This window comes from Myodes glareolus, chromosome 2 (genome assembly GCF_982192425.1).
Source record: "Myodes glareolus chromosome 2, mMyoGla1.1, whole genome shotgun sequence".
Taxonomy (NCBI): domain Eukaryota; kingdom Metazoa; phylum Chordata; class Mammalia; order Rodentia; family Cricetidae; genus Myodes; species Myodes glareolus.
The window spans coordinates 70,931,427-70,951,541 of NC_142027.1; the positions used below are offsets into that span (position 1 = coordinate 70,931,427).

Here is a 20,115-nt window from a genome sequence, read left to right on the forward strand (position 1 = left end):
ATTTCATGCAGGATCCCCAAAGCTCTTGATGCAAATATTCCTTCATACTGCATACACATATGCACACATGTCTTCAGTCTGGACACATAAACACACAGGCATATACACAGAGACACATATACCACACACACAGAGATACACACACACAGACACACAGGACACACAGGCACAGATACACACAGAGACACACAGACACAAATACATACACAGACACACAGACACAGATACACAGACACACAGACAGACAGACATACTTATGCACACACAGACACCCAGACAGACACACCCAGACACATAGATCACACACATACAGATACACACACACAGAGACACATAGATCACACATAGATACACACACAGACACAGACACACATATACACACACACTTCCCTAGTGCCTCCCATGGGAGAGAACACAGATTTGCAGAGATCAAATCACTTGTCTTATGATTAGTTTTTTGAAAAGTCAGAATTCAAACTCTGCTCTGGCACTAGATTCCTCTTGTGTGCTCTGACATGCGGACAAGTGAGTCAAGGCCCCGAGAGCACAGGATACGACAGCTGTCTGCCAGCCTGGGTGTGAGCCTCCCAAGATTTGCAGGTTGCATGCCCTGCCATTCCTCAAAGCAAACATTCTGCCTCCACCAGGTTGGACACCATCCAGGGTGAGCCTGGGTACACCGGATTTGTTGTCGGAGGCTGCTTGTTCGTTCCTGGCTGCATGGGCTCGAATTAATCACACAGAATCTGTTTTAATTAAACCACGGCTTGGCCTATTAGCTCTAGCTTCTTTCTATCTAGCTCTTACACCTTAAATTAGCCCATTTCTATTATTTTATATTTTACCACGAGGCTTGTGGTTTACTGGTGAGGTTCCTGGGCATCTGTCTCCTTGGCGGCCAGCTAAATGGTGTCTCCCTGACTCTGCCTACTCTCTCTCTACATCTCTGTTTGGATTTTCCACCTGGCTTTACTCTGTTAAGCCATTGGCTGAAAGCAGCTTCTTTATTAACCAATGGTATTCACAGAATACAGAGGGTAACCCCACATCACAGGTTCACTGCTTGTCTGCCTCTTAAAGACTCCTGTCAGCGGGGCTGGAGTGATGACTCAGAGGTTAAGAATGCTGACTGTTCTTCCAGAGGTCCTGAGTTCAATTCTCAGCAACCACATGGTGGCTCACAACCATCTACAATGAGCTCTGGTGCCCTCTTCTGACCTGCAGATGTACATGCAGGCAGGACACTGTATACATAATAAATGAATAAATAAATCTTTAAAAAAAAAAAACTCCTGTCAGCTGGGTGGTGGTGGTGCATGCCTTTAATCCCAGCACTCGGGAGACAGAGGCAGGTGGATCTCTGAGTTCGAGGTCAGCCTGGCCTACAGCATGAGTTTCAGTACAGCTAGGGCTACACAGAGAAATCCTGTCTCAAAGCACAAACAAACAAACAAACAAAAAGACTCCTGTCTTCTTCTGTACTGAAAGGAAGTGCTTCCTACTGGTTGGTCAGAACTGTGCACAGTGGGATGTCATCTGTTCATATGCAAAAGAAGTAATAAGTCACAGTAGTTTTTCACAATGAACAACAGTTAAACAGCTTCAGATTACACTGGATGATAGACTCCCAGCACTGAGACATTATATTGCTTCTCTTGGTCACCCCTTCATGCTATACCTCATGAACACTCACGTATAACTAATTACATGCATATGCACACACAACACATCCCTCACCCGGTCATACCCACCACACAGTCACTCTCATTTTTATTATACATACTACATCCGAGTGAATGCACGCATATACAACTCAACTTACATGTTCACTACACACCCCTCCACTCACACTCACGTGTTCACTTCACATACACACCCTAACTCACACCCTCACTTGCTCACTTCAAGCCCACATACCCATCCACTCACTCTCTCATATGCCTACATCACACAACACACACGCACACACACACACACTATATATATATATATATATATATATATATATATATATATAATCTATCTATCTATCTATCTATCTATCTATCTATCTATCTATCTAGTGTGTGTGTCTGTGTGTGTTTAAGAAGAGAGCAGTACATCTTTAGGCTTTCTCTTAGTGGCAGTACTGAATGCTGAGCAGGTGGCCTCCTTAGCCCACACCTCTGAAATGAAATGCCCCTCATCTCAGTGCAATGCAGCCTGGGGGGACTTTTGTTTTTGTTTTTGAGGCAGGGTTTCTCTGTGTAGCCCTGGCTGTCTTGGAACTCACTTTGTAGACCAGGCTGGCCTCAAACTCACAATCTGCCTGCCTCTGCCTCCTAAATGCTGGGATTAAAGGCGTGCACCACCACCGCCCAGCTTCTGGAGGCACCTTTTAAGGTATAGTGCATTTTAGGGTCATAGAGCTGCCAAACCTATATATAGTCTCACTGGGATTTTAGCTCTACCGGGCATCTGTCTATGGGAACCATTCAGGGTCATTTTGTAATCTTCAGAGGCCTTGCCCAAGTGACCTTGGTGTCATTCCGGGAACAGTCAATCCACACGAGGGGGAGGAACCCTTCTCAGGACTTTGGTCAGTGCCGAGGCTGGATTCAGCTGGGCACAGAGCACATGAAATACTTCTCTGCTTCTGAGAAAAACACAGGGCGTCTGGCCCCAACTGCCCGGCCCCTCACGGTAGGTTTCCTGCCTCCCTCCCGGGTCTGTGGGGATGTGGGGACATCTGCAAAGGGACTTGCTGCTCTTACCCAGAAGGCCACAATAGCTGAGTCCCCTGGGAGGAGAAGCCGCTCAGTGGATCAGCTAGCCTTGGCTGGGAGGGGGTGGAGAAGGTGTGCCAAGAAGATTCAACAATGGCCTGTCCTGACTCTCGGGGAACTTGATGTGAACAGGGGGCCTGCAGCATGGTCACAGGTTTATGGTCCACCCTGGTTGGTGTCCGTTGTCTGGCATAGTTAATGCTGTCCCCTTTACATCCCATGTCCAGCTTAGATGATGATGTTCACATTCACTTCAGGACTAAAAGGAATGTTTGCCATTTGCCAGTCACTATACAGTGCTTCAAATATACTGTCTGCTTAAAATTTCAACTTTAAGGGCTAGGACTCTAATGAGGAAATTAAGGCTTTGATAGATGGGGAGGAGAACCTTTGGAGTCTACACAACTAGTAAGTACAGTATCTGAATTTGAACACAGATCTGGCTAGGCTGACAGAACCCGAGTGATTGTCCACTTCATTAGGCAGCTAAGGAGTGGCCACAGAGAGCCACACATATTCCATTTCTCCAGCCTAGTGACATTCCCGTGCCCAGCCCACACCCAGGTGCTGGGATGCAGAGCTGGGAGTGAAAATCCTTCAGGACCCTGACCCCTGGGGGTCCAGTTGGAATACAATTCACTAGAGCACAGAAGGATCCAGCACTCAGTGAATGACAGCAGTGACAGGCCAGGTGAAGAAGGGGCAGTCTGGGAAGGATTTCTGGGGCCACTGGCCTTGAAGGGTGGGAAGGACAGAAGCAGGCAGTGGGGAACAGTGGTAGGCACAGGTAATTTGCAGCATTACTCGGGGGCTGGAAGTGTGGCCGAGTGGGAAGGTGACACATCCAGCCCACGCCTTCTTAAGTCAAAGTGCCAGCTCTCCCACAAAACCAATGCAGCAAAGAGCCAAGCTACCCTGATCCTTTGCGATGCCAGGTCTGAGGGCTACAGACCAGCAGGTTCTACTGTGGGGTGCTGGAGTTGACGTCTGTGTGCGGGGTCAGGCCTCACACCTTCCAGGGGATCCTGGGATCTCTGCCTGGTGGTTCACACAGTTACCTCCATTTTATAAAACAGTTTTCTTGTTCCTCACTTTAAAGCTGATGCGTTTATTATTTTAAAATATATAGAAATACGTACATAATTGTAAGCAGAGCCAATGTAGATTTATTAAGGAAAAATAAGAAAGAACTCCCAAGAGTGACAGAAGATCCAAGGAAGAGATGTCCTAGGACACTTTTTTAAATAGAAAATCTTTTATGTATTCTTTGTCAGTTTCATACATGTAAACAATGTATCTTGGTCATGTCTGTCCCTAAGATTCCTCATTCCCCCAAGGTATCCCCCACACATCCGCCGCCCACCTTCATGTCCTTGACCCACTGAGTCTGGTCAATACACCTGCTGGAACATTGACTTATCCTGTTGGCTTGATCTGGTGCAGTCTTGTGACGGTAACCACAGTTGCAGCGGGTTCATGAGGGCGACATCCATGTCATGGCCGGAGGTCAGTAATTCGTATCACTTCTTCCTATTCATACACTCTTAAGTTCTTACATCCCCTCTTCGAGATGTCCCTTCAGCCTTGGGGGGTATTGATAGAGATGTCCCATTTGTGACTGAGCACCCAAATCACTCACTATCAGCACTGTGGCCAGTTCTGAGTCTCTGCTTCAGCTGCTGACCCCTGACTCCTGCAGAGAGAAGCATTTTCTGGCCAAGGATGAGGGCAACACTAAACATGTGGGGTGTGTGTGTGTGTGTGTGTGTGTGTGTGTGAGAGAGAGAGAGAGAGAGAGAGAGAGAGAGAGAGAACAGTCTTTTTCAGAACTGATTAGATTTTATTGATTTTACAAACCAAACAGAAACTTGCTCAGCTTAAGCGCCTATAGCCCAAATTCTACCCATCACACAAAAGAATATTGATACGAAACATTAGAATTGCAAAGCTCTTTAATTTCTTGTGTTGGGCCTAAGTGCAGGCAGCATTGCGGTGGTCTTAAATGTTGGCTGCATCTAGATTCACCTGGAAAATCGTTCAGAGAGCCTGGACATCAACAGGTGAAACTGGGGTTTTCTTTTTAATTGCCTTCGAGACAGGCATTCGGGCTTTTTTTAATTTTATAAACTTTATTATGAAAATTGCAAATACATAAGAAACATCACTTATCAAATTTTACCAGACCCAAAGTCTATACAACTCAATTATGTCTGTGCATGTCTATGTACATGAGTGTAATTACCTGTGGAGGCCAAAGAGGGCATCGGATTCAGTAGAGCTGGAGTTACTGACATGGGTGCTAGAAACTGAGCTTGGCGGGAGGCAGAAGAGGGGTCCTCTGCAAGAACTGTACATGCTCTTAACCACTGAACCATCTTTCCAGCCTGATTGCTTCTATTTCTTAAAAAAAAAAAAAAAGATTTGTTTTCACTGTGCCTGACTGTGTGTGTGTGCATGCGTGCGTGCGTGCGTGCGTGCGTGCGTGCGTGTGTGTGTGTGTGTGTGTGTGTGTATGCAGAAGCCTGAAGAGGGCAGTGGGGTCTGAAATCTGGAACTGAAATCACAGGCAGTTGTGAGCCACCATTATGGGTGTTGAAAATAAACGCAGGTCCTCTGCAAGAGCTTAGTCGCTGAGCCATCTCTGCAGCTTCATGGCGAGTATTTTTCTGATAGTTTGTTGCTTGTGGTCTCCTTTGGGTACCACACTAGCAGTAATAATGTTGCACTCTAAGTGTAACTATTGTGATTGTCACCATGGTTCTGGATTAACCAACGCAGAGTTGGCTCTACTGTCTGGGGCTCAAGTGGACCTGGAGGTGGGGGGAGGGGGGTTAGAGAGCGGCTGTGCAAGTCCCAACCTACCTACCTGAGACCCTCAGCCCTTAGATTTGTTTGCTGGGTAGAGAAGAAAGGCAATCGGGTGTGGGAAGCAGCCAGGGGCACAGATGAGCCCAGAGCGGTTTGAGAAGATGAAGGCTGTTTGCACCCAGTCGGCCTAAACAATCAGACAATACTCCACACTTCAGACTAGAGGAAAGGCCAGATGCCCTCCCTTGACCTTCTGAAGTATGGGGCATGGGCGTGGCCATTCCCTGGTCTTCCTAGATGCACAGCAGGCACTGTCCACAGCTGCGACCTCTGGTGCAGACCTCCACTGTCTCTGGAGGTGGGAGTGCCCGGTGACTTGTTCTCTTGAGAGGGGGCTAAGCAGGGGACCCAAGGAAAGGCTCTGAGAGTCTGTGCCTTTCTTGTCACTGAGAAGGAAAGTCTTAGGAACGGGGCTGTGGGAGGGCTTGCTCTGTTCCATGGAGAAGGAAATCTTAGGAACGGGGCTGTGGGAAGGCTCGCTCTGCTCCTTGGTGGTGAAATCCCATGAGCTCATCAGGTTTTCCACAGCAAACCTCTGATGACATCTTACCAGAGCGGAGCCTTGCTGAGCTCAGGAGAACTGTGGCCAGTTTCAGGCCGAATCACTCACAACACACCCACTCTGGGCTTGGGATTTTCTGTATATTCCCTCATTTTATCCTCATGAGAACCCCGCATAGGAAACAGTGCTCACTGCTTTAATGATGAAGAAAGCGAAGCACAGAGAATGAATACAGATGGGCCTGCGCCCTTGGCTTTGTCAACTTCTCAATCTTTGGGAGTGGCCTTAGGAGAGGGGCCAGAACAGTGCCCTCCCAGGTTTAGGACAAGACTCCCCTTGTCTCATTCTACAGGAATGGGATGGGAAGACAGAAGGAAATGATCCATTCCTAACCCTAGGCTCGTTCCCATTCCAGAGTAACCAAGAACTAGCACTCTGTAGCTAGACAGTATGGGTCTAATCCTGATTAGCTGTGGACTTTAGCTAGATTGTGCAACCTCTCTGCGCTTCGCTGTTTTCCCCACTCCCAAAGTTCTCAGACATGCAACTTGCTCCTTAGAGAAGCCCGGAGAAGCCCAGCACAGGGCAACCAGGACTCCCACAGCAAGTGACTCAGACATTAAGGGGTTGGAGTTAGGACCACACCTGTGTTCTAAGGGTCTTCACTGAGCCCACATGGCTTTCCTATCAGACAGGAAATGGATAGGGAAGACAGGCTCGCTCCTCACAGTTACAGGTCCAGAGTTTTTCCACCCTCTGTCTGCCCTTGTCTCTTTTCATTTGAATCTTGAAGGGCTGAGTAGACTCGCAAGGCCAGGAGGCCTGTGGTCTGCGGAGGGACTCCTGGCTTGTGTCACTGACTTCATTGCTGTTCTATTGTTGCAAAGAGACATACCAAACAAGGCAACTTCTGTAAGGGAACGTTTGGTTGGGGACCTGCTTACAGTCTCAGAGGGTGAGTCTGTGATCACAGGTCAAGAAGCATGGCAGCCGGCAGGCAGGCAGGGTGCTGGAGCAGTAGCTGAGAGCTCACACATCTGCTTCACGAGCAGCAGACAGAAAGAGAAACTGGGCTTGATGTGGGCGCCACTGACACACCTCCTCCAACAAGGCCACACCTCCTAATCCTCCCTAAGCCGTCTATCAGCTGGGAAACAAACATTCAAATATATGAGCCATGGGGGGCCATTCTCACGCGAACCTCCACACTTACTATCCCAGTGAAAAGGCCTTCAGAACCCTTACATCCCCTGAGTTGTATAGATTTTTATTATGAGGGACCTTTTCCTGGAAACTTCCTTTGAGAACCTTTAGTTAGGAAGGGTGACGGGCAACTGGATCCCCTTCGGCACGTTAATAGCATGAACTGCACGCCTCTTATTCTCAGGAGCTCTCTAGACCACGTTCCCAGCCCGCTGATAGCGAGGGTCTGTAGAGCCGAAGGGTGGCTGCCCGCAAGCTGTTCCTCCCGCCTGCGGAGCTCCAACGGAGTCTGCAGGCGCCACTCCTGACCGCCAGCAGAGGGCAGCAGAGAAACAGCCAGAGTATTTTCTTGCCTCTTTGACTTTTATTTTTTAATTTTTTTAAATTTTTTTTTCTGTGAAGTCACACGTATTCTAGTTATAAAATATTTTCGCTGTTATTGTTCAAATAGTCTTTTTTTGTAATGACGGCGCCTTTTAACCTAACAGTCAGCATAGTTTCCTGATTACACGTTCATTCCGTGCCCCTGATCTGAGCATGCTCAACCAGTACTCACAGTCACTGCTGTGGTCAGGACTGTTATTATCCCCAGCCTGCACATAAGGAAGCTGAGGCACAGATAACAACACGCCTCAGGTCACTCGACTAGAAAGTCATGAACCTGGGATTTGTACTTGTGGGGTTGGAACCTCCACAAGTCATGTGAACAGGGGAGAAGATCCCCCTGTGGTTCGCAGAGTGCCTGTCTTCTGATGGGCAGGTGCTGCTGACGCCCGGTTGGTCTTGCCGGGTGGGAAGGTGAACCTCCTGTTTCTAGATAATTCTGAAATGTGGACTTTCTATATGGGAGTCCCAGTTTTTATGGGTGACCTGCAAGTCCACCAAGGACTAAACTAAACGCACTGGGGACCTGTAACACTCGTCTGTGATCTGTTAGTAGATGCTGACGGCGTCTTCTGTAGTTTGTTTATAGCCAGCACCTCTCAAGACAGCCCAAGTTGGCAGGAGCTTATTAGGTAGCCGAGGTTAGCCTAAAACTTCCAACTTCCAACTAAAACTCCTGCCCTATCTCTGCCCCAGCATCCAGAGTGCTGTGATTGGTGCGCACACTGGTGTGGACCACCATCCTAGACTATTTAATTATTTATTTTTGTTTTTTTGAGACAGGGTTTCTCAGTAGCTACAGAGCCTGTCCTGGAACTCACTCTGTAGACCAGGCTGGCCTTAAACTCACAGAGATCTGCCTGCCTCTGCCTCCGAGTGCTGGGATTAAAGGCACGCGCCACCACTGCTCAGCTCGACCTTTTTGTTTTTTTAATGAATACATAGTAAATGCAGCTTGGTTTCCCTGAGTTTCCTGTAAAGCCTTTGTGTCTGGACCCTAGGAGGTTCCCTGATATTGGAACCACGGGGGACAGGCAAGGCAGCAAGGGCTTGTTCTGAGGAGCCCAGTTCCTGCACTGTGTCACCCTTAGCAGACCCAACTAAGAGCAGGGTGTAGGGACCCCTCTTAGCCATGCCCTGAAGTATGCTGAGATCTGGAAATCAAGAAGGATTATGGGTTAGAAATCTCTAATCTAGGGCTAATTTGCCTATATTTTACTTATTATCCCTAATAATTCCACACAGCCTGTGCCCCTCTCCCTTGTTTTTTTTTTTTTCTCTTTGCATATCATTCTCCAATCTGGGAAGAACACAGACACTCTAGAAGATCCAGGTCTTACTCTTGTCATGACCACTAACTTGAAGGGTACCTGGGCAGGCGATGTGGTTGACACTTTTGCTTCCAGGAACTAAGAATTGGGCCACTACCGTCTGTAATTGGTTTGAACAAGGTGCTCAAAACACAGCCTGGGACTGGGGCTTAGTGCCAAAGCTTTCCTGGCATATACAGCCCTGGGTTCTGTCCCCAGCAATGGATCACACAAGCAACTGTTGCCAAAACCATAGCCTCCTTGAAGAGGCCAATTCTTGCTTGCAGCCTGAGCTTGTCCTGAGTGGGGTGGTGGTCACTTTCCAGTGCTCTGGGCACTGCGGTGTGATGCCCTTATTAAAGGCACTCTTTCTGTCTTGTTTTCTGTCATCCTTGGATCCAGAAGATGTTCCCAGGAGTCTGGTTGTGCTGGGCCTCCCTCCTGCTCCTGACCAGGCCCACCCAGCCTTGCCCTGTGGGCTGTGACTGCTTTGACAGAGAGGTATTCTGCTCGGATGAGCAGCTGGCCACCATTCCACCGGACATCCCCTCACACGTCACAAACATCGTCTTCATGGAGACCGCCTTCACCACAGTGGGGACCAGGGCTTTCAACAGTAGCCGCAACCTGACCAAGGTGGTGTTCCTCAACACTCAGGTCCGTCACCTGGAGCCCGATGCCTTTGGGGGACTGCCCAGCCTGGTGGACCTGGAGGTGACAGGCAGCCCCTTCTTCAATCTCAGTGCCAATATCTTTTCTAACCTGAGCTCGCTGGAGAAGCTCACCTTGGACTTCGACAGGCTGGTGGCTCTGCCTGAGGACCTCTTTCACCACATGGACAACCTGGAGTCGCTTCAGCTTCAGGGAAACCAGCTTCAGACTCTGCCTGGGAGACTGTTCCAGCCCCTGATATACCTGAGAACCCTCAACCTGGAGCAGAACCTTTTGAGCAAGCTCCCGAAGGGGCTGTTCCAGTCACTCAGCAACCTGCAGACACTGAAACTGAGTAACAACATGCTTTCCAGCCTCCCCGAGGGCTTGCTGGGCAATCTGGGCAGCCTGCAGGAACTCTTTCTGGACAGCAACGGCATCACGGAGCTGTCTCCACAGGCGTTCTCCCAGCTCCTCCGCCTGGAGAACCTGTGGCTGCAGCACAATGGCATCCGACGCCTGCCGGCCTCCGTCTTCTCCTCCCTCCGCAACCTGACCTATCTCAACCTGCAGGGCAACGCGCTGCGGGCTCTGCCTCCCACCCTCTTCACCCACAACCCAGGGCTGCTCCACCTGTCTCTGTCCCACAACCAGCTGGAGGCCATCGCCGAGGGCACCTTCGCCAACCTGTCCCGCCTTGTTTCCCTCACGCTTGCGCACAACGCCATCACACACCTTCCCGAGGATGTCTTCAGGGACCTCGAGCACTTGGTCAGTCTCTTTTTGAACAACAACAACTTGACGGCCTTGCACCCGGCCCTCTTTCAGAACCTGTCCAGGCTTGAGCAGCTCAACTTGTCGAAGAACCAGCTGACCATGCTCCCTGGGGGCATCTTTGACACTAACTATGACCTCTTCAACCTGGCCTTGTCCGGCAACCCCTGGCAGTGTGACTGCCACTTGGCCTACCTCACGAGTTGGCTCCGCCTCTACAGCGACCGGATCCTCAACACCCGTACCTACTGCGCAGGCCCAGCCTACCTTAAGGACCAGCTGGTGCCTAGCTTGAAGAAGGAGCAGCTGGTGTGCCCTGTCACCCCGGGCCACTTGGGCTTCCTGGCCCTGGGGCTGGATGACAGGGAGCCAGTGGGCAGTTGGGATCTGTCAGTGGAGGGGAGGGCAGCCCGCAGCCAGTGCATTTATAGCAACCCTGAGGGCACTGTGGTCCTCGCCTGTGAGGAGGCCCAGTGTCGCCGGATGAGCATCCAGCTGTCTTCCAGACAGGGCTCGGACACCCCGGCAATGGCTTACAATTCCAGTCAGGAGTGGGAGTTAAAGTCAAGCTGTGGTTCCATGAGGGTCGTTGTGTCTATTGAGGCTCAAGCTGCTGGGCCCTAAGTGCAGCAAATAGATCCAGAAGCCTCAACAAGTGACTTCTGGAGGCAGCGGGAGCTGAATGTCTGAAGCTAATGTAAGGGACAGGGCTGCATCTCCAGGGTAGGGAGGAGCGAGGCCTGCTTCACCCAGTGTCTCTTCATCTTTCCTCACTGTGCCTTCTTGGAGCCTGTGGCCTAACAGGGTCATCCTCAATCCCACTTTGGAAACCACACCAAGGCCTAGAGCAGTGGTTCTCAACCTTCCTGACTCCGTGACCCTTTAATACAGTTCCTCACAGTGTGGTGACCCCAAACCATAAAATAATTTTCATTGCTACTTCATAACTGTAATTTTGCTACTGTTATGAATCATAAATGTAAATATATTTTGGAGATAAGAGGTTTGTCAAAGGGGTCATGACCCACAGGCTGAGAACCACTGGTCTAGAGACTGAAACACCCCAATCACAGTATTTTCCTACTATTTAACCCCACCTTACTCCCTGATCTGAATTTTAGACTTGAGATATGCCCACCACTACTGTAGTTATACAGAGTAGAGGCCACATCCCTTTGATAGATGAAAAGCCATTTCTGCTCTCACGATAGAGAGAGGAAAGGGATGTTAGAGGAGCTGAGCTGACTAGAAAAGGCTGGGGCAGGGGTGTGTGGGGAAATGATATCGTCCTGGCAACCTCTCAAGCTGCATCCAGGAGGAATCAAGACGAGGGGCTGGCGTAGCCAGCAAAGCCTGGCTGCGTGGCTCTCAGGAGGGCAGTGTGGCTTTGCCCGTTCAGCCCACAAGATGGTTGTTCCCTGAGGAGGGAGCAAAAGCCTGAGGAGCGGGAGGAGAGGAGCTGGTAGTTGGGGGTAGCTGCCTTGTGCCATGGCTTTCAGGGCATCTAACGCTGCGCTGCTCGGTCACTGAACGGCTCTCCTCTTCCTCTGGTTTCTAAGATGTCTCCGCTACCCCATCTAAGGGTGTTCCTCAGCCACAACTCCTGATTCCCATAACCAGAGAACATCTAAACAGTGCCCCCCAACAACTCCCGATTCCCTTTAGGAGCTGGGGGTGTTCTCACACATTTCCATGCCCCATCCTTAGGCCAGTGGATGGTCGGAGGCTTCTCATTTGTTTCCCAGCCACTCAGACCTGAAATAATCACACAGAAACTTAATTAATTAAAACACTGTTTGGTCTATTAGCTTAGGATTTTTATTAACTAACTCTTATATCTTAAATTAACCCATCTCTATTATTCTATGTATTGCTATGAGGCTCGTGGTTTACCGGTAAGGTAAGGTTCTGGCGTGTTTCTTTCAGCAGCTACAAGGCGTCTCCCTGACTCTGCCTACTCTCCTCTCTCTCTCTCTGTCTCTCTGTCTCTGTCTCTCTGTCTCTCTCTGTCTCTCTGTCTCTCTCTTATGCCCTGCTATAGACGGAAACAGCTTCTTTATTAACCAATGATAATAAAACATATTCCTAGCATACTCTCTTTGCATCTTCTCTTTCTTCTTGCTCACATGCCCTTCCCCCAGACTGTTACACAACCACTGGCTTGTTTACAGGGCTGCAGAGTGGACAGGTGGAGTAAGATACAAGATGCACTGTGGCTCCCCAGCTCACAGCCCAGGAGGGAAATTAGACAGGATTTTGGGAAGTAACCTCCAAACACAAAGAGGTCTGTGTGTGAAAGTGCCAAGGGCTTGGCATTCAGGGACGAAACATCAACCAAACTAACCCAGCCTGGGGGAGGAAAGGGTTTTATTTGACTTATGAGTTCCTACCATAGTCTACCATTGCAGGAAGTCAGGGCAGGGAGTCAAGGCAGGAACTGAAGTGGACCCGTAGGGAAACACCGCTCACTGCTTGCTGTCAGGCTATGTTCAGCTACCTTTCTTACACTTTACAGGGACCACCTGCCCAGGGGGTTGCTGTCCACAGTGGCCTGTGTAGTGATATTTTGTTTGTGATCTAACAAATAAAGCTTTCCTGAAGATCAAAGTGCAGAGCTAAGCAACTAGTTAGCTATACAGGCCAGGCAGTGGTGATACACACCTTTAATCCCAGCGCTCAGGAGACAGAGGCAGACAGATCTCTGTGAGCTCAAAGGCCACGCTTTTGTTTGTCTAAAACAAAACCAGAGCTCACACAAAGGTGACCCTAGCACTTGGGAATCACATGCCTTTCATCCCAGCACTAGGGAGGTGGAGACGGGAATGGTATGGCTGGGTGGAGAGAGGGATATAAGGTGGGAGGAGACAGGAGCTCAAGGTAGTCTGAGCATGTGAGCATTCTGTCTCAGGTTTCATAGAGACAGCAGTCAGTCTGAGGATTCATGGAGACAGGCTCGCCCCTTTGGTCTGAATAATGGTAGTGGTAGGAGCTCTCTAGTGGCTGGCCGCTCTGCTTTTCTGGTCCTTCAGCTCCACCCCTGATAGCGGACTCCGAGTTTTTATTATTTATACCAATTAGAATTCGTGCTACAGGCCTGGGCCCTTCCCACATCAATCATCAATCAAGAAAAAGCCCCACTGCTGGGTGTGGTGGTGCACACCTTTAAAACATACATCCAAGAGGCAGAGGCAAGTAGATCTCTGTAAGTTCAAAGCCAGCCTGGTCTACATAGAGAGTTCCAGAACAGCCAGAGCTACACAGTGAGACTCTGTCTGACCAATAATAATAAAGAAATATAAATATGATGATGATGAAATATACTAATAAGGCCCGAAAGAGCTGCCTATAGACCAGTCTGACAGAGGCCTTTTCTCCACTGAGGTTTCCTTTCTAGCTGACCTTGCTTGTTCAAGTCAGCAAAACTAACCCATATAGGAAGACAGTGGATCCCTTGAGTAAGTCCCAGGCTGAGCAGAGTGGGATCTGGGTGTTGGGGACATGAAGTGGGGGCTGGACACTGGAGGGGGTGGAGTGGGTGATGAAGGCCAAAGCTTAGAACCCAGAGGAGCCTTGGGTCTCTGGGGTAAGATATGGAGATAAGGAGTCTGGGAACAGATCCTAGACCCTCTGCAAAAACAGAAACACTCTTAACTGCTGAGCCATCTCTACAGCCCCCTTTGAGGAATCTGTGTAGATGGAGTTTCTGTACCACTAGAAGCTCCCCAATAAACACACTGAGGCTTATATATTTATTATGAATGTTTGGCTAATACTTCAGGCTTCTTACTAGCTAACTTTTACGTTTTCAATTAACCCATATTTCTCATGCTTTTTTCTCAGAATGGCATGCCCATCTTGCTTCTCTCTGCATCTGCTTGTGACTCCAGACTCTGCCCTTCTTCCTCCCAAAAGTCTCAGTTTGGCTCTCCCACCCAATCTTATCCTGTTCAACTATTGGCCAGTCAGCTTCCTTATTAAACCAGTCATAGCTACATATATTCACATAATGTAAAGAAAATTGCACATCTCTGTTTAGTAAGGATTCTGCAGGCGATTCTCACAGAGACAGGACATGCTTCTGCCTGTGCTTCAAGTAGTTGGCCAAGAACAAGAAACTAGAAAAATAGTTTGAGCTGGTGCCTGGCTAGAGAAGAGAGCCAAAAGGGCAAGGGATGCTGCGGAAATCGAACCAGATTGATTTCAGCAATTTAACAGAGCATGCACAGATGGATTAAAAGTCCCAATGAGGAATTACAGAAATACAAGTGAAACCGTCATTGGCATGTCTCTGCATCTATCCCACAGAAACTGGAGAGCTGAGTAGCTCAAACTTAGTGGTGTGACAAGGTCCTAGACCTTAGCACGACTGACTCCATGATGGAAGTGCCATTCAGGCTGTGACACTCAGCATGTAGACAGCACCACCTGCCAATCTAAAAACAAAGACCTAATCCATCAAAGTCCATCGTTCTGAGAAAGTCTCTAAATGTAAACCTTGCTTTTTGGCATCTGTAGTTCCACATCCGGCTAACTACTCTTGTTAACTGAAGTGTGTCAACCCAGCACATGATTTTTATGCTTAAAAGCTCACCCTGAGAAAGGCTCGGGGCTACATGGAATCCCAAATACCCAGTGTAGTCGCTGGCTGGCTAATAAAGACTTTCTACTGACTTAAACCTGTGTCTGAGCCGTCTCTCCGGTGACTGCCCCACAACAGAGAGGATGTAGGCCCAGGGGAACGGCAGTGCTGCCAGGGTGTGCGGTCCTCCACTTGGGGAGTCAAGTGGGTGAGTGTGGTGGGAGATGCAGAGGAAAAGCCTGGTTCTCCTCTGAAGACAGTGAGCTTGTGAACAAGGGCAGAGGCCGGTGAGGCAAATGGAGGGGTAAGGCGCCGGCATACACTGAGAACCAAAGCTTTTCCTCCATCTTGATGCTCAAATGGATTAATTTAAAACGATGGGAATCTGATAACTGGAAGATTTGCCAAAGCAACAGATTCCCAGATCGGCTCGGTTCCATATCTAAAACCATTTGGTTAAGAGTAGTCCTGGCTGGCAGTGGTGCCTCACAGTTTTAATCCCAGGACTCAGGAGAAAGAGGCAGGCAGATCTTTGTGAGTTTGAGACTAGCCTGGTCTACAGAGCAAGTTCCAGGACAACCAGGGTTACACGAGAAATCATGTCTCAAACAAACAAACAAACAAACAAAACAAAACAAAAAACCAACCAAACAAAAAAGAGCAATCCAGACCACATCTTACAGGGGTGGACGGCTTCGCCTGGAAAGACTAAGGAAGCTCTGCTGACTCCCATTCGGTGGGAAATCTACCCCTGGGGACACAACAGCAAGGAACAAGTTAGAGGAGCTGTAGGCTGTCCATCCAAGGGACACCTGAGTTCCAGGTATGACCCAAGAAGTCATCCGCTCACTGCAGAAAGAAAGGAGAAAGGCACTAACACGTCTCTCAATTATGACTTTTGAAAAGCAGAACTCGGGCAGCCAGGATGGCTGGCTCAGCACATACAAGTATTTTCCTAGGTAAAACCGGTGGCCTGGATTTGATCCCAGATCATATGGTAGAAGGAGAGACCTGGCTTCCAAGAGCTGTCCACTGACCTTCACAAACATATCATAGTTGGTGCACACACACACATATGTATCCCTGTGCGTGCACATGTACATGCACATACACATACACACACACACAGAGTAATAATACAATATTTTAAAAATTTAAAAGCATAACTCTGGATTACATTAGAATGTAATAAGGTCTTGAACCAAATGATGCTTCTGGGGAAAGAACACTGGTCAATAACCAGCTTAAATCAAGGGAAGCATGAGCAGGCGGCTTTCGGGTTACTACTTGGTTCCCAGGGGTCCTCATGCCATGTCTTGTGAGGTGACCTGGCCTGATCCAACAGGTGAGGGTTTTTTTCCTTAAAGATTTATGTTAGTTGTAATTAAGTACATGTCTGTATATCTGTATAGAAGTACAGGAATATGCATGGAGAAGCCCTTGGAGGACAGACAGAAAAAGAGGGCTGGATCTGGAACTGGAGTTTCAGGCGGTTGTGAGCCTCCCCCACCCTCGGCATGAGCTGTAGGAACAGAACCCAGGTCTTCTGGAAGAACAGTACATGCTCCATGCTCTTAACCACTGAGCCATATTGTAGACACCAAGAGTTGAGTTTTAGGTTCTGTTTAGTTTAGTTTAGTTTAGTTTAGTTTAGTGTTTTTCATTCTGAGTTAGAAATCAGTGTATCTTATCTGTCCCCTGCTTCCAGAACATTTGACAGTTGGCAAATTATGCCCTCTTGCTAGGTCTGTTTCTGCATCTATGTCACAAAAAGATTGACTGAACCCCAGAATCATCTAGGGATCTTTAGAAACAAAGAAACATGAGGGATTGGTACTGCAGCTTGGTAGCATTTTGCTGGGCATGGTGATGTATACCAACAGTTCTAACAACTCAGGGGCCTGAGGCAGGAGGATCACCTGGACCCAGGAACTGAAGTCTCACTTGGGCTATAACATAGGAGAACTCATCTAAAAATGAAATAAGAAAGTCTAGTGAAAACCCAAGCCAAAGTATCTGGACCTCATCTTCTGAGATTCTGACTAAAATTATGCTGGGAGGTGGCCAGGAATTTGATGCCAGCCTTCATAGATAGATAGATAGATAGATAGATGATAGAATATTCATTCCTCGTGTTTCTTATCCACAGTGAGGGCTGAAAATAAGGCTCAACTTGTATATTGACAGTGGTACTACTTGTTTCCTAAGCTGCAGTTGTGGTGTGAATGCTGGCCTCATCAGACCTCCCCAGTGTGACATATTTGAATTAATGTGTTTGAATGAATCAAGCCACAAACACCGTAGAAAAACACACCTCTTCTAATCACTTCCCCCACCCATGTCATTGCAGAGCGATTCCTTCTGGCACACAGGACTCTTTTCCAGGTGGCTTTCAAAACTGGAGGTCAGGGATTTCCTGCCACCTGCCAGCCATGGAACTCTGGGCAGACCAGAGTTCTGTTCTGTCCCCCAGCCTCCTTACCGACCGTTCGACACTTGACAAAGCACCAAGACAGTGGTGGAAGGTAAGATTTTTTTAAAGAGTGATTCTCATATTATTATTATCGTTCAAAGTTATGTTTTGGTCAGTGGTGGACCACGTACATATGCTGTCTCATAAGATAATAGCAGCTGAAAACGTCTTATCTTCTAGTGACACGGTAACTGTTCAGACATCAGAGGACATTACTTACCGGCTTGTGTTGATCTACGTAAACAAACCTACTCTGTTAGCAGTCATAAAAGTATAGCATACACAATTATAGCAGCATGCTATACCTGGCATGACGAATCTACTGGCTTACCTGTTTGCTGTACTGCACTGTCATTGTTTCAGAGTGCATTCCTGCATGTATGAAAAACATTTGCTGAAGCTGGAGATGTGTGAAACTAGTATGTGTGAGGCCCTGGATGCTGTCTGCGGGGACACAAGAAAAAAAGTGTTTACTGTACTTCAGCTTGCTGTTAGACTTCGGTATCCAAATACATCTCATGGTGCCCACTGTATTGATGGCATGAGGCTACGTGGAGTGGCAAGCTGTACACTTGCATTGGCGTCAGTGTAACCGATACCCTGTCAGAACCTCTTAGCGTTATCAGAATGTGTTCCCTGTGTGATGAGACACGACAGTACTTCTAGGGAAGCGGGTGTGAGTGGGGATGGGTTTGGACAAATGCCGGCCAGCCTAGCACAGCGCAAGTCCCACCGTGAATTATTTCACAAATGTCAGCTCACGAATGAGGACACATCTGGCCTTGACCCTGCAGATGTTAGGATTCTGGTCTCGACACGCCCCCTAGTGGTCCGTGGTGACTGACGCCTTCCTTCTGCCTGCAAAGGGGCAGGGCCAGGTCCTTTCCTCGCCCACGCGCCCAGGAACGGAGATGGCAATGTGGGCGTTCAGCCTGGAGTTGCTGCGGCCGGTCTGGCACGAGGCTGGCTTGTTATGCCCCTCCCACGATCTCCAAAGGTGCCGCCTGACACCGCTAGGACGCCTATGACGTCAACAGTCTGCACTGCCTACAGCTACTACCAAGTCTGTCTGCAAAGGACGTCGTCCTCGTCTGCCTTTAGGATTCCCGGACCGCCGGGGCGATCTGGAAGAATCGAATTTCATCTCTTTAGAATTATATTGATTGTTCATCATTTTGGAAAATAATTTTTCCTTGGTGATATTTAGCCTGAATTTTAAAATCTTAATTTGAGTATAAACAGAGAACCATTTCTTTTACGTTTTTCCTTATGTAGTATAAACAGGCACACCTGTACCAGGCCCGCGGTGAGAGAAGTATTATTCCCAGCATTACACGTAGAAGGGCTGTTTCATTGTAAATAGCCTTTTATTTCCAATTCAAGCTAGAACACTGTATTTCTAAGTTCTCTCGGGGGAGGGGTCTGATTACTTTGCTGTGGATTTTTATTTCAGGAGATGAGAAGGGCTGCTACAAACAACTTGCTGTAAAAAGGGGTGCTTTCTCTATCGGTAGGGCTACAAAGCAGCCCCAAAGTAACAAGAGGCCAAACACAGTGGTCCAATCTAAAGATCTGACCTGTCTTTCCCATAGTTTCCGCTTTGCGGTAGAGGCCCTCAGCGGGCCTGTGGCTTCCCTTCTCCCTATCACATTGAGAATGTGCCTCACCTCCACATGAAGAGAGAGGGTTTATAAACAGGAAATAAGGTTCAAGCTGCGCTTGGAAAGAGAGATGGCTGGAGTACTGGGGCTCTCCGAGCAGCAGAATGGATAGGATGTGGGCTGAGCTCCTGCGTGAGTCTGCGCATGCGGGGACAGAGGCTGAACAGTCACTGTGATCTTCATAGAGCTGGAGACCCGGGAAAGCTGGCAGTGTAATGGAGTTTAAGTCCAAAGGCTTGGACACCATGGAAGCCCATGGAGGCGATGAGGTGGATGTCCCCACTGGAGCAGGGATGCAGAGAAACAGGGGTGAACTCTCCCTTCCCTCCGTCTGCTCTCCTCAGGTCCTCTGTAATGCTCTGAGCACCCTGGGAGGCAATCGGCTTGTCTGATTTCCAATGCTGCCCCTCCCTGTTCCCAAAGCCCATGTGCTAGAGCAACGGTTCTCAACCTTCCTAATGCTGTGACCCTTTAATACAGTTCCTCGTGTTGTGATGACCCAACCATTAAATTATTTCATTGATACTTCATAACTGTAATTTTGCTACTATTATGAATCATACTGTTTATATCTAATAAACAGAATGGTCTTAGGTGACCCTTGTGAGAGGGTCATTAAACCCCTAAAAGGGTTTCAATCCACAGGTTGAGAACCACTGTGCTAGAGGCTTAGTCCTTAGTTTGGCAACTTTGAGAGGTGACAGAATCTTTTAAGAGGTAGAACCTCAAGTCGGTAGCAGCCCACACCTTTAATCCCAGCACTTTGGAGACAGAGGCAGGCTGATCTCTGAGTCCGAGGCCAGCCTGGTCTATAGAGCAAGCTCCAGGTTAGCCAGAGCTACACAGAGAAACCCTGCCTGGAAAAACAAAACAAACACAAACAAGCAAGCAAACAAACAACAACAAAAGGACTGAGTGGGAAGTCTTAGGCAGCGTGGGTGTGTG

At 48.4% G+C, this 20,115-nt stretch overlaps 1 protein-coding gene across 5 annotated transcripts; it reads left to right on the forward strand.

The window, feature by feature from the left end:
* Positions 1 to 2,547: 2,547 nt before the first annotated feature.
* On the forward strand, positions 2,548 to 15,133 carry Cpn2 (carboxypeptidase N subunit 2). 5 transcript variants are annotated; one of them, XM_048453951.3, is made up of 3 exons: positions 2,558 to 2,682; positions 4,085 to 4,271; positions 9,435 to 15,133. In XM_048453951.3, the coding sequence occupies exons 2-3, from the start codon at positions 4,242 to 4,244 to the stop codon at positions 11,079 to 11,081; spliced, it is 1,677 nt and encodes a 558-aa protein (XP_048309908.2). In that variant the 5' UTR covers positions 2,558 to 2,682; positions 4,085 to 4,241; the 3' UTR covers positions 11,082 to 15,133. The 5 variants fall into 5 exon arrangements, with proteins under 5 accessions (XP_048309906.2, XP_048309908.2, XP_048309907.2 ...); XM_048453950.3 differs by having other exon boundaries at positions 4,103 to 4,271; XM_085685391.2 differs by having other exon boundaries at positions 4,103 to 4,271; positions 9,438 to 15,133.
* Positions 15,134 to 20,115: the final 4,982 nt, after the last annotated feature.

What these genes read in the sequence shown, in the direction of transcription:
- Cpn2 (XM_048453948.3), top strand. Translation starts at nt 2,617, where the DNA reads ATGAAATACTTCTCTGCTTCTGAGAAAAACACAGGGCGTCTGGCCCCA. An exon ending in CAACTGCCCGGCCCCTCACG is followed by an intron (nt 2,683 to 9,434) that starts GTAGGTTTCCTG and finishes CCTTGGATCCAG; the next exon opens with AAGATGTTCCCAGGAGTCTG.